The sequence below is a fragment of the Biomphalaria glabrata genome, chromosome 9 (genome assembly GCF_947242115.1).
Source record: "Biomphalaria glabrata chromosome 9, xgBioGlab47.1, whole genome shotgun sequence".
Classification (NCBI taxonomy): Eukaryota; Metazoa; Mollusca; class Gastropoda; family Planorbidae; genus Biomphalaria; species Biomphalaria glabrata.
In genome coordinates, this window is record NC_074719.1 from 13,098,320 (window position 1) to 13,113,419 (window position 15,100).

Here is a 15,100-nt window from a genome sequence, read left to right on the forward strand (position 1 = left end):
TCTCAATCATAATGGTGTGTTTGTGATTGAAGAGTTTTAAATTTGCCACATTTTTTTCTTTGATGAAATTTTTCCAGTACTCAGGTTGTTATTTTTGGGGTTGTGTTTATTTATCCAACTTTATCAGTTATAAAAGACAACAACTTATAAAGGACTTATAAACTTGTTTAAGTTAACTAATGTGGCTGAAGGTTAAAATTGTCTAATTTTTTAAAATAATTAATTTTTTGTCCTTTGTTATTGCTTTTAATTTTTTTTTTCTTATTTGACAGGAAATTTGTGGCAACAAGTATTGTATGAAGCAGTAGGAAAAGCTCATTGCATTGTGGCATTTATCTCCCCTGCTTACCTGACTTCTTCAGTCTGTCAAGAAGAGTTTAACATAGGTCTGGGCAGACATTTTGTTCAGGTACCTCACATTTATTTATATTTATACATGGAATTAATCTTCATAATTACAACATAAAGATTTCAATCTTAGAATCTTGAATATAATGTTTATGTAAGGTAATTATATTGAATCAGAGTTGATTTATGGTAGAGGCAAGAACATTGAAGATCAATCTATATTTGTTTAACAATACCGTTATGATATATTGTCATCTTAAAAAATAAAATAGCTATCTGCAGAAACTGAATCTAATCTTATAGATTATATGCTGTCTGTAATTTATTTCTTATCAGTTATTCTGTTCTGATTTGCATTATTAGTTTTATCTATATGTTTCTTGTCCTTTAACCCTATAGTATGGGAGGTTGCTTGGGGCACCATTATGATTCTTTCATGTCAGTCAGATATACATATATAGGTGCATAAAGTTCCTGTGTCTTGAGAAATAATCTTTTTCCCTTTGCAACTTCTTTTGTTACTAAAGAGGCCAATCTTTGATACACTAATGCTGTCACAAGTTGGGCATCTGTAATCACCAGACACTGTAGCATGTCGCAGGTTGGGCATCTGTAATCACCAGATACTGTAGCATGTCGCAGGTTGGGCATCTGTAATCACCAGACACTGTAGCGTGTTGCAGGTTGGGCATCAGTAATGACCAGACACTGTAGCATGTCGCAGGTTGCCCACTATTAAGGTATATTGATGTATGCAAATGCAATATGAAGCGCTTCAAAATTGACACCAAAATGAGGCACTGGACAGATCCAAATGGAGAGCAAACATAAAGAAAAGGTCATGGATTGCAGAAGGCGTACACAACAGAAGTAGAAAGAAAGGTGAAAGTGCTATAGTGTCTGGTGCATAAAGTTATGTTTATAATTACTTAGCCTAACTTTAGGTTACAAATTTTTCCACTCTTAAATGTCACCCACCCATCATTTCTTCTGTCTCCATCTCTTAATCCACCTGGTCTTGTGCCATATAGGATTATCATTTGAAAACCAGTTTTATGTTATACCTTGTCCTTTCCTTGCTTTCAAAGCTTTTTTGGTTTTGACAAATCTGTGCAATTCTTTTAATGGGCCAATGTTATTAATAATTGCAGGCATCCATGTTGGTTATATTAAATGCTGAGAAGTATTTGGAAAAATCCCATTTCTTAAATGTTATAATTGTTCAAACTTCACTTCTATACAGTAAAACTGACATGACCAAAGATAGGATACGTTTTTCTTAGCCACTTCTTCTAGCTAGCTTTTTGATGCTGAGCCAAGGAAAAATAGTTTGCTGTTCTCTTCAGTTTTGGTTATTTTCGTTGCCACCATACATGTCTTTTAATGATGACATTTACTCTTTGGTTTGTTCAAATATTGAGAAATTTGGTTAGCCCTTTTTGTTTCAAAACATTGTCTTGTAAGTGGACTCAATGTGTTTGCATCCTCATGTGTGTATTTTTGTTATTATACAATTATGCTCTGATTTTAATCTTTTTATTTCATAGTTAATTGTCTTGGCAAATGTTCTGTTCAATAATTTCAGTAAATCTCTTAATTTATGGTCATTTCCTTCTACTGCTTCAATATGTATTATTTTATTTCCATGTTTTTTTTTCATTGTAAATGTAAAATATGCTATGGTAACATTAGGACTCTGTGCTTGTTGTACCAGTCTATGATGCAGATGTGGAACTAATACATCCCAGCCAGTCCTCTGTGCCAGTAGTTGACATAAGGAATGAAAGTCTGGATATTTTGGCTACAAAACTTGTACAGCTGGTGAAACTGAGAAAAAACAATAAGTCAGTGAGTCAATCTTGATCCATTTTTTAAAAATCTTGTATAACTTTTTGGGTAATGGCTATTAATTTTTCATTCATTTGGAATACAAAAAAAAAAAAAAAATTATATATTTCTTTATTTTACATCCCTTAAAAATGAAATTAAAATAAATTTTGAATAAACAATTTTTTTTTAAACATTGTAACAATAAACGTAAATTAATTATTCAAATTAAAAGCTGTTACTAATTTAATTTTTATTTTCACTACCAAGAAATTAAGTGTCGATATTCATAATATTTTCAGGCTAAATTTCATTTTTATACTATATAAAATATAAATAAATAAAGAAATAAATATATAAAATTTTTATATTATAGTCAATTTGCGTAACTTGAGTCTTTAGTATATGTATTAATTGTTTGTGCATTTTTAAGAAATACAAAATAAAGACTCTCTGTTAGATCTAGATGCTGTTTCAGTATTCCGTCATTGACATATGTTAGATCTAGATGCTCTTACAGTATTCCATAATTGACACGCTTCTTTTATCTAGTTCAAAATCTCTCCCAATCTCCACTTTTCATTTAGCTTCCATTACATCGGGCCCCAGGCCCAAATTCTTGATAATGCATTAGCTATTTTTCTCTTGTACTATATTCATTGTTCAAAGAATGTATATTTGATAAGTTACTTGATTACCAGGAAAAGAGCTGATAAGGTAAAAATTGCTATCTTAAATTGAATCCTTTAATGTTTGAAATAATTAATATTTTATTGTTCTGTAAAATCAGATTGCTGATATAGATATGTTGAAAAAAGAAATGGAATGTAAAAGATCTTTAGAATTTAAAGACAAATTTAAACTTGAAGGTGGCCATGTTGTCAAAAACGTATCTGCTCAATCAGGAGACATGCAAGGTATTAACTGATTTACCTCCATTTAAAAAGACTTTTTAAAAATATTGAAACCTAAACACATATTTCTTGGGTTTTTTTTTTTTTTTTTAATCATTTGTATAGTTTGTTAAACTCTTGAAAAATGTGATTTGTTTCATTGACCAGGTAATGTAGTGTTCAGCTATGCTCCAGAAATGGTTTGTCTTGCAGCCATTATGTCGGCAATAATGAAGAGGCATGCTCCCCAGTTGTCCTTTCATCTTCTGGCATCCAGCCAAACTCAGCGCAGAATGCATCTGGATACGGCGGATCTTGTGGTGGTTTTCATTTCTGATCAGTATTTGTCCTCACCATACCTTGTTGAAGAGCTCCACACGGTGCTATGCAGGCAGAGAACTGTGAAGGACAGCACAATTCTATACTTGATACAGGTCAACCAGCTTTAGTTTAAAAGTTAAACATTAGCCCTTGTTGTGCCATTTGTGATGACACAATTATTTTGTTGGGCCTTTCCCCCCATTCCTTTTTGCCATCCTTATAAGATTTAGAAGAGTCTGATTTAGAAGAGTTTGATTTAGAAGAGTTTGATTTAGAAGAGTCTGATTTAGAAGAGTCTGATTTAGAAGAGTTTGATTCTTGTCCATTCTTTAATTTTATCTTTCCATTACTTTTTTGTCTGTTCTTTTTTTTGTTTTTTGATATTGCACTCATTAAAGTCCAACTACCTTGTGATTTGTTCCCTTGTTTTCAGTTTTCAATTTTGTTTAGCAGTTCATCTTAAGAACAAATGTAATTTTTGACCCTGTCACAGGCCATCCATCCCTTTGGTGCTACAGTCCGAGGAGGGTCCTGGCCAGCTTTAGCAGACCTCTCCATTCTGATCTATGCTGTACTCCATGCCAACTCTCAAGCAAAAATGTTTTATTTCATTTTATTTTTGTGGTGCTCCATCACTTTACCTGCTAAACTGTAGACTTTTAGCTTGACATAATCATTAGTTGTTGTTTTTTTAATCCTGGTACTGTTCAATTGAGCAGTTGATGCAAATTTCACTTGTTTATGTGGCCATTTATTAGAAATAATGTTATTTAGTCAGTATAATGACCAACATATTTACTTTACCCTTTAGACCTGGGGATGGAATTAAAAAAACAAGAAAATACTCTAAAAAAAAAACAAAGCTTATGTGAAGTGTAATTGTATCAATTTGTTTGGATCAGTCATGTAATTAAATTTGTAATAGCTACAACAATAAATTTGTGCAATCAATAATATTTTTACCCATTGTTTTTGCTTGGCACTATTTATGCTTTTAGCTTTTTCAATACGCTATGATCCTATTACTTATGTGGATTATTTGGGAAAAGGAGGGGGGGGGGGATAAAGAAAGGAGTATTTGGCTGGATTTTACTGTAATTTTTTTTTTAAAGTAAAAACAAATAAAACAAAATAAAAGGAACAACCTGATTTCGAACTTGTGGCTCATGCCTTATCAGGCCAACTTGCGAACCACTCTGCGAGTGAGGTACTAATGACTAGAAAATATTGTAAAGTATTGTATTGTTTGTTTCAATTTAGAGCAGCGACCTATAAAGGGACTCATTCAGCTTATAACACCACTTCATTCAAGTACAATTTCTTGATTCAGAAGCCTAGTAATTTGTTACTTGACTACTTGGAGCAAAACTACATAAATAAAAATAAAAGAATTCAAAGTAAGCTTTAAAGTAAAAGTAAAGTTCCCCTTTCAGAACATGGGATATATAAGGGCAGATGATGCAAAGGTCATCTGTTTCTGTCGGCCATGGTTAACAAGGGTTTCGTGTGGCCAGCACAGCGACCAACCACCTTTACTTTTCCACAACTAATGACAGGTACCCATTAGAGCTGGGTGGACTCATAGGGGCCCTAAAGATAAAAAAATTGAAAAATCCCAGTCATCACCAGGATTCAAACCCTGGACTACCAGTTTGGAAGCCAAGCACTTTACCATACAGCAACTGCACTTCCCAAAGTAAGCTTTGTGACTTTATAAATCCTCGCCTATTGACCTATAACTGCCCTATTGTCTAGTAATCCACTAAAGACACAATGATGATCAATTTCACATTTCTACTTACAGTGCAATCATAAACTACCAGAACCTGTCTATCTGCATCTTCTTCCATACAACATCAGCCTTGATGATCATTTTTGGCGCAGGTTGAAGGGTGCCAGTTCTAATAAGAACCCCAAATATGAAATCGACATTGATGGAATGGCAGGGATCTACAGATGTACCCCAGACCAGAACCTAGGTCTGACTGCAGCAGCACATGAGGCCATCTTTACACTTTCTATCAAGTAATTTGTGCTCTCTCGTTCTTAGCTGTTAAGACTTTTTGTTCTTAGTTTTTAAAGCTTGATTTTTCTTAGTTGTTAAAATACTTGGTTGTTCTTAGTCATTAAGATTTAGTTGTTCTTAGCTGTTATGACTTAGTTGTTCTTACCCATTTAGTCTTGATTGTTCTCAGTTGTAAGACTTGGTTATTCTTAGTTGTTAAGACTTGCTTATTCTTAGCCCTTAAGACTTGCTTGTTCATAGTTAGCAAGACTTTGTTGTTCATCCAGAATCCCAACTGTTTTGGTAGAAAAGTCAGCCACAATGTATATTTAGTTTTGTTTGTTATAGACTTTTGAGTTAATGCTCTGCCAGTTTTAGCTGCTTCATCGATTTGTTGTTATTTTTATTATATAATATTTATATAATATGTATACAATATTTGTTTTATGCTAATTGTTTTTTTTTTCATTTTCATGTTTTGTTTCACCTCTAGGGGTCAGGGATCAACATTTCCATTCAGTATAGAGAATATTTATAGACTGCAAAAAGAAGCACAAAAAATATCAGATGACATGATTCCCTTAAAAGATGTAGGTGACCAGTCTCATATTTAATATGAATATTTATCATTAATTTGAATAAACCTTGTTAATTAGCACATTATGTTGTGTTTATGATGTATCTTTCAGCATCTTGTGACACTGTCATCATTTTGTCATGATATTGTAAAGAAATTTGGACAGACTGCATTATTTGGTATGGAGCAAACTAGTACAAACTTCACTGAGCTAACAAAATCAAGTGATCAGCCTGTGGACCAGACACTTGAGGAATTAGAGAATTCAAAACATGGAGATGACCATGACGAGCAGACGTGTGATGAGCAGACGTGTGATGAGCAGACGTGTGACAAGATTGGGGAAAATACAATCCAAGAGGCTGATGAGTCAACAGATCATTCCATTAGACCACCTATTTCAGTAGCTGAATCTGATGATGTATGCATAGATGATACTACTGCTGTCAAGAAGAAATCAATGACTTGCTCCATTTTGTGATTAGATACACAATTTTTATTTATTATTATTACATATTTCTCTTCTTCTGGCTAAATGTACTAGTAGACACACAAACAAAAACAATGCAAAAAACTTGACAATTCAACTTTCATCTTCATATAACTTTATTGACTATAAACTCTATCGATTTGTCACTGTAACAAGTAGACTGTACAATATCTGGCAGTTTACAGTTCACTGTACTTCGTTGCTATTCATCTCTTTTCAACTTGCATGAAGCCATATTCTGCTCTACTTAGCTGTTCTGAGTCGAACTCAATTCTACCGAATCAGAGCCGGACATGTCTTACTTCAGCTGTAATGGCTCAAGTCCACTTTAGTTTGCTGTATAGACTTTAACGACTTTAGTCCACTCCAGTTAACTTGCATCTAGTCATACACATCTTTCTTCTACTGTCTTGCACATCTTTCTTCTACTGTCTCACACAGTAGGCAGCAGGAACAACAACTCTACTGATGACTGACTTTTTACATTACCTCTCTTGTTTGTATAAAATCTCTAATGTTGCAGAAACACTGCTAGTACCTTTTAGAACATCATGTGATGACACGTCACATCCTGCCTTTGTTTATACATGTACATTCCAGAGAACACTCACTGATGTATCAGCTGCGAGGTCACATGAAGTGACCTCTACCTGTCACTGTTTACTTGTAGCATTATTTTTAAAAATTAATTTTTTACTTGTTTCTTAACAGAAATGTATGGATGATTATGGCAGTGCCAAATTATCCCAGTTATTTGTTGAAAGCCATTTATTTTCTAGTTCATTTGTCAATGTATTCAGATGATTATTGGACACTTAATAGTCCATAGTATTCACTATTGATCATCTTCGATTTAATTTTTTTTTTTAAATATATGTTTTTGCCCAAAAATCATATTGCTTATAAACATCCTACAATTGCGTTGTGTTATCTGGTAATTCTATTTACCAGATTGAATTGTAAAAATTTATGTCTTTTTGTAGCTTCATTGTATATAAATTATACATTATTTCAACTTTAAATCAATGTTTGTTAAATATGGCAGCTTATGTTACATGGTATGTGATAGTGATTGGTTGTTAACCTTTACTCTAATTAATGTAGAGGTACCTCTACACACTATAGTCATGACTAACAAGAACAAAAAATTGTGGGATTTTTTTGAAAACTGGCTGGTAGCAGATGAATCAAGAACTATTTACTGGTTTCATCTGTTGTTCTAAGCTGCAATAATTTTTTTTATACGATGTTATAAATTAAAACAATAGAGAAAGTATGTAGTAATTGAATTATATTTTGTTGCCACAATTATAGGATCACATTAGAAATTCTGAAAACAATTACATATAATATAATATATATAAAATATAATAATAATATATATTAATTATAGATGCTATAAAGTGTTGATATAATATTTGTTGGCACTAATACAGTTGTCAAGAAATATTGTTTGACTTTACATATGCCTCATGCATTAAGTGTTGTTCTACCTTTTGTTTTTGATCTCATTAAAAACATTTGTAAGTCAAATTTAAAATTCAACAAAAAAGTATATCTATGATATTTTTTGAAGTTCAAACATTGTAAAAGAATGCATATTATCATGAAATCTAATAAAGTCTGAGGAAGTCTGTTTAGTCTATTAAACATTTGTTTATAGATTATTAGCTTCAACAATAGCTTTAAAATATATGTTTAGAGATTATTGGCTTCAACAATAGCTTTAAAATATATGTTTAGAGATTATTGGCTTCAACAATAGCTTTAAAATATATGTTTAGAGATTATTGAGCCACATTGAATGGCTTGAAGTTGTTCACTTACATTGTAAGAGAAAAAATGAAATTGAAGTTTTCTTTCAAAATGTTTTAGAGGGCGATGACTTGTTTGTTTTTATTATGTATGAAACTATGACATCCTCTATACTGCAGTCACTTCATAAACAAAGAGAAAGTATATACTGTATATATTCTGCTTCAACATATGTCACATAGTATTCCACTGCAACGGTGAGGCTTTAATGTGAATATGACATTCAGCTTTTATTTTTTGCTACCAGAATCTTGATTACGCATTATTTTCTTATTTTCGTTGACCTGATGCTAGACATCTTTTCTGGGATACATTTTTATTAATGTCAGGTTCAACACTTTTATGTGCCTAGTTTGAGAGTTTAAATCATGTGATGAGTTATGATGTGCTGCAGTGATGTGTCATCAGGGCTGGATTTAAGGATGTGAAGGCCTTGAAGCAGGATTTTGTGGAGGCCCGTACACTTTTTTGAAATCTTTCATAAAATCCAAATATGAATAATAATACTTCTATCTAATAGCATCCATTTTTTAGACAAAGTCTAGCCCTTGTGCATTTAATCCTTTTCCTTCTTAGACAAATATTTAATACTAGTCGACCGGTGGCATAGCATACTCCGCTATTTTTCAGGGCCAGTCTTAAGCCACTGCAACCTATGTGACCGAAGGATCCGCACTTTCATGGAACCCGCGCTAATTCAAGGTGTATACATTATTACATTAAACCATTTTATAACTTAAAACAGATTTCCCGCGCACTCCTGTCGATTTACCAGGAGCTCCTGGAAATCTCCCAAAATTGCAAAATATACGAAAAAGTCCTTAAAATATACGGAAATACATAGAAAAAAAATGTCATTTTGGGGTGTCATTCAATATGCAAAACGTCAATCCTACGCGCTATTAATAAAAACGGCATTATGCATTAGCCGTAATTGTGTAATCAGGTGAAAGAAGCTAATGAAGAATTACTTGAGGTCAACAATTCTCAAAGATAGATTGAAACATTTGGTAATTCTTGCTATTGAGCGGGATCTATGTGGGAAACAGAATAATTATGATATACTGTATGACTTTGCTACACGCAAGGCTCGTAAAGTAATTCTGTGCGGAGTAAAGAATGAATAAAATACATAGACGAATTTATTTTCTAATACAAACTCTTAAATTTCACTTATTGTCCTCTTCCCTACCCAAACTTGGCCCCGCGAAATCCGTTTCGAATAGGGCCCCACAATGCTAAAGTCCGGCCCTGCTATTTAGTGTTTGTAAAATGTTTTACATGTTTCGGATGTTCCTTCAGAGTTGACGATAGTTTGCTTCCTAGTCCAAACCTCCCGCATGGGATGGGAGCGGGCAGGGTTTGACAGTCCAGCGCGCAGCCATCCGTAGCGAGCTGAGAAAACGTGTTCTCCCCCCTTCCCCCTCTTGTTTGTTTTCGCAGGGTGACTATCCGCAGAAATAAGAGAGTGATCTTTCCTTTACTTCTTGTTTGACCTGTTTAGGGAAGAAGAGAATTATATGTAAAGATGCATATTTCAGTACAAAAAAAATACATTTTTCAGTTTGTGCAGGATAAGGCCTTGGGTTGGCGTGCTGCCTTGGACCTGTTTTGAGCATGGTGCAAGGACACTTCTTAACCATGACGGTGTTTCGTCAGTGAAAATATGAAAAAATAATTATTTGGAAAAACAAAGCAAAAACGTAAAAGTTCCGGATGCATTGCAATTCAGAATTTGTTTGTTACCTCTATTGGGAGGCCCCCTGTCAGTAGCCACGCCTGCCTCTATTGGGAGGCCCCAGTAGCCACGCCTGCCTCTATTGGGAGGCCCCCTGTCAGTAGCCACGCCTGCCTCTATTGGGAGGCCCCAGTAGCCACGCCTGCCTCTATTGGGAGGCCCCAGTAGCCACGTCTGCCTCTATTGGGAGGCCCCAGTAGCCACGCCTGCCTCTATTGGGAGGCCCCAGTAGCCACGCCTGCCTCTATTGGGAGGCCCCCTGTCAGTAGCCACGCCTGCCTCTATTGGGAGGCCCCCTGTCAGTAGCCACGCCTGCCTCTATTGGGAGGCCCCCTGTCAGTAGCCACGCCTGCCTCTATTGGGAGGCCCCAGTAGCCACGCCTGCCTCTATTGGGAGGCCCCAGTAGCCACGCCTTCCTCTATTGGGAGGCCCCATTAGCCACGCCTGCCTCTATTGGGAGGCCCCAGTAGCCACGCCTTCCTCTATTGGGAGGCCCCAGTAGCCACGCCTGCCTCTATTGGGAGGCCCCCTGTCAGTAGCCACGCCTGCCTCTATTGGGAGGCCCCCTGTCAGTAGCCACGCCTGCCTCTATTGGGAGGCCCCCTCTATTAAATCCGGCCCTGTGTAATGTGTTGTGAATGCTTTCATGAACGTGATGATGCAAAGAATGAGATGAAAGTCATAAATTCTATTTGTTTTTTTTTTATGATTTTTATTTCCAAGGTATAAACTATAATTTTTAACTGCACCAGTTTTTTTGTTTTTTTTTTTCATTTCTTTGGAAGTTTTTAGTTTATTTGGAAATATTTTCACAATGTACATCACATCAGGACCTCACAGAGAACTTTCAAATATGAATATTGTTAATTTATTTGGTCATTTGAATTAATTGTCTTAAATTAATTGTAGATTTTTTAGCAGCCAAAAATCTGTTGCTAGACTTGCTAGCTTTACCAAAGTTAAAATTTACTGCAATATCTGTTGTAATTTATCAAAAACATTCTCTCTTGTTGTGGTGTTATGCATAGAACAGAGCTCAGGTAATTTCTTGTGTATCTCAAAATTCCGGTCACAGGCCCTTATGAATATAACCAGCCTAAGCCAGCTATGCTACACCCGTTACATCAGTTGACTCATCTAGAGCCAATCCAAATAATTCAAAATCAGCTATTTTGTTGTCCACGCAAGTTGACTGACATGTCATTTATTCTATGTGCCAGAGTGTTCTAAGTTAATGTTGTTTCTTTGAATGCTTTCACCTTTTCTGGACAAATTACTTTCGCAGCTTTAATTACACACTACTTAATAAAACCCTCTTCACTAAATGATGAGCTATGGCTTGCAATAAAGTTTAACAAACCTATCAACCAGAAAATAAATACAATTAAAGCTTAAGACAATTCAGGACAATATTTCATGGTAAGACTTACCAACCTGCGAAATAGCGGCGCATGCTACGCCGCCGGTCGACTATTAATTACTATTTTCTACCAGTCGCTGGACTCCATTAATTAAGTGCAGTGAATAGCATCTTTGGTTTTTGAATATTTTAGCGGAAGAGTAGTAAGCCAATTGCACTGTAGATACCTCAGAATATGCATTTTTTTAAAGCTTAAAAAAACGGAATAAATGCTTGGATCCGGGGCGAAATCAGCTGAGGGAGCTCACAGCGCTCCCCCAGACTTCCTAGCAATTTTTTTGGTGGTGTGTACTAGTGTGTCTAGTGTGTACTGTCTTACCACTAATTATTAGAAGAGCCAATTCCAAGCTAAAAAAAAAAAAAAGGCCCGGAAGAATGAAAGGTCAGAATGTAATGAAGATTAGTTACATAGAAGTAGAAAACAAAAATCCCCCCCCCCACACACACTCACCGAAAAAATCCTGGCTGCGCCCATGATATGACATGCCATTCATTTGTGGGCCGGTTTATAAGGTAATGCCCAGCCGATTTTGATACCCAGCCCGCCCCTGTTCTTGGTTTGAACAGCGAATAAAAATATTGTTAAACTACGCTTATATATTGGAGGATCGATACGATAGGAATATTTACCTAAAAGAGACAAGAAAATGAATAGTTGGTAACGCCAGCTACAATGTTGCTCACATTTTAATTAGAGAAATGAAACAGGTTTCCGACGCTTTAAAAAAAAAAGAAGACAAATCTAAATATCCCATGAATTAATGTAAGTAGGCCTACTAGATCCACAAGTTAGTAATACATTGTTTCAAGTCTATTTTCTTTCGCTTTTGTACATTTTCGATCATGTGGCCCGCGACACGAGTGTCGGAAATTAAAATGGCCCGCAGGTGTCTTGTATTTTTGACTCAACGTGATTAGCAAGATTACATGGCAGTGGCGAAATATTTAATATTTAATGTAAAAAAAACATTAGGACATTCAAGTGTGTGTGTGTGGGGGGGGGGGCAGTGGGGACTTTCGAATTTGGACCCCCCCCCCCCCCCCCAACCCTTGCTACGTCTAGTTGGATTTTACCTAAATTAGTTTTTTAAGCATTTACAGAAAAAAGAAACAACTGGCAAAATAAAAAAAAATAGTTAAAAAAAAATACAAAGCTTATATTAAATATATCAATTAGTTTGGATAAGTCATGTAATTAAATTTGTAATTAGTCTCTGACGACAATCTATAAAGGGGACTGATTCAGCTTATACCACCACTACAGTCAAGTACTATTTATTTCCTTTGGATAGGGTACTTATTCAGCTTATACCACCACTTCAATCAAGTAATATTTCTTTCCAATAGATAATTAACTACTTGGTAATTTTTATAAAATCGATTCTTGTGTTGTCAGGTAAAATAATAATTGTGCAAAACTTCAGCTTGATTGATGGCCCATTGATGTGTGTTAGTGAAATATTGTGAACTAGTGAAGTAACGTGTACAAACTTTTGGCCAAACAGACACACAGAGTGAGTTGATAAAAGCTTTGTAAAAAAAAACAAGGTTACAAAAGACACAAACTTAAAATCGGCCCCCGAAGTGGTCCACCCAGGCTGGCTTCATTATTTTCAGAAAGAACATCCGAATGAAATTATATCAAAGACAAATGAGAGATAAGAATGGAGAAAGAAGGTTAACATATCTTGTGTAGTGCCCCAACGGTCCCGCAGATCAAAGGATAGGTGAAAGTGAATGTAAAGTTAGATGTGAACCTGGCCTAACTAGTTCCCCTTTCAGACCTTGTGGTCTATAGGGCAGATGATGTAAAGTTCATCTGTTTTTGTGGCCTACGGTTAACGAGGGTGTCATGTAGCCAGCACAACGACCGACCGCCTTTACTTTTTCCCAACTAATGTCAGGTACCCATTAACGCTGAGTGGACTCAGAGGCGCCCAAAGATTCCAAAGTTGAAAATCCTAGTTTTCACCTGGATACGAACCCGGGACCCCGGTTCGGAAGCCAAGCGCTTTACCGCTCAGCCACCGCGCCTCCCCTGGTCTAACTGATGTCTTATAGTTGATCTAATTTTTTAGAAAAGGCTCAAACTATTATTCGAATCCTCAGACGAAAAATTAATAATTTTCGCAACATAAAAAAGGTTAGGAAAATGCAGTTTACAACATTACTATTCATTTTAAATTAGGTCTAACTTATAATGCATACTAATTAGCTTTTTCTCTTTAAAAATTGCTTGCATAACTGATTTTAAAAATTAGATTTTTCGCTTTCAGAAAAAAAAAAGTAGCCGTTGCATCAGAACTTTGAATGGACTAAAATATTGTGATGTCGGATTTTCAATATCTTTTCTAGTTTACGAAATCTAAACGGGACGGACGGACAGACGGACAGACATTTCGCACAAAACTAATAGCGTCTTTTCCCCTTTCGGGGGCCGCTAAAAAAGAAGATGGGAATGACCTGAATACGAACTCGTGGCATACGCCTGCTTAGGTGGACGTGCTAACCACTTTACTAGTAAGGTACTGATGTCTAGAGAAGATTGTATGGTTATATTTTGCTCATAATACACTCTTTTAAAACATTTAAAATTCTACACTATTAGAAGGTAACAATTGTTATAGCCTGCTATATTTGAGTTACATACAAATAAGCACAATTCCAAGGTAATAGACCAATAATACCCACATAACATATTACGAGCGTTTTATAACAATAATTAGTTCTACTGATACTTGAGAGTTGCAGTATGGTATATACACCCAGCACGTAGAAATACTGTTGGTATATGGTATATACACCTAACACTAAGGAATACTGTTGGTATATGGTATATACAGCCAACACTTAGGAATACTGTCGACATATGGTATATACACCCAACACTTAGGAGTACTCTCGGTATACGGTATATACAGTCAACACTTAGAAACACTTTCGGTATACGGTATATACTGCCACAACTTAGGAATACTGTCGGTATACGGTATATACACCCAACACTTGGAAATACTGTCGATATAAAGTATATACAGCTAACTCTTAAGAAAACTGTCGGTATAAGGTATATACAGACACAACTTAGGAATCATGTCGGTATATACAGCCAACACTTAGAAATATTGTCGGTATACGTTATATACAGCCAACACTTGGGACTACTTTCGGTATAAGGTATATACAGCCAACACTTAGGGATACTGTCGGTATACGGTAGGGCCTATATATAGCCAACACTTAGGAATACTGTCGTTATACGGTATGTACAGCCAACACTCGTTGCGAAAGCTCCGTTGTAAATTAAATGTATTTTAATTTTCCCACGACTTAATTCAGTAAGGTCTACACTGTTTTAGATTATTCCAGAGAAAGTGTAGTTTTTGTGTTGTGCGTCTTTAACTTGCCTATTAGGACCTATATATTGTTACATTTTAATATCATCTTTACGTGAAATTACTAGAGATTTAACATCTAGATCTACATAAAGCAATTTTCGTTTATACAAAAGTATGATAATATGTGAATAACAACATCAAGACATCAATCTTATGAACAAAAGAAATCTATTTTTACTTTTTTTTCTTTGTTCGCTATTTATTGATATAACAAACACCCATATATATATATATATATATATATATATATATATATATATATATATA

General features: G+C 35.2%; 1 protein-coding gene across 4 annotated transcripts in view; it reads left to right on the forward strand.

Moving 5' to 3' along the window:
• Window positions 1-8,097, forward strand: part of LOC106070936 (uncharacterized) — a 15,900-nt gene extending 7,803 nt beyond the window's left edge. For all 4 annotated transcript variants that reach the window (XM_056040793.1, XM_056040797.1, XM_056040796.1 and 1 more), the window contains 7 exons: window positions 273-409; window positions 2,041-2,196; window positions 2,966-3,092; window positions 3,237-3,502; window positions 5,194-5,414; window positions 5,888-5,984; window positions 6,084-8,097. In XM_056040793.1, the coding sequence (XP_055896768.1) occupies window positions 273-409; window positions 2,041-2,196; window positions 2,966-3,092; window positions 3,237-3,502; window positions 5,194-5,414; window positions 5,888-5,984; window positions 6,084-6,452 (1,373 nt within the window). In that variant the 3' untranslated portion in view covers window positions 6,453-8,097. The remainder of the gene's footprint in view (window positions 1-272; window positions 410-2,040; window positions 2,197-2,965; window positions 3,093-3,236; window positions 3,503-5,193; window positions 5,415-5,887; window positions 5,985-6,083) is intronic.
• The last annotated feature ends 7,003 nt before the right edge of the window (window positions 8,098-15,100 follow it).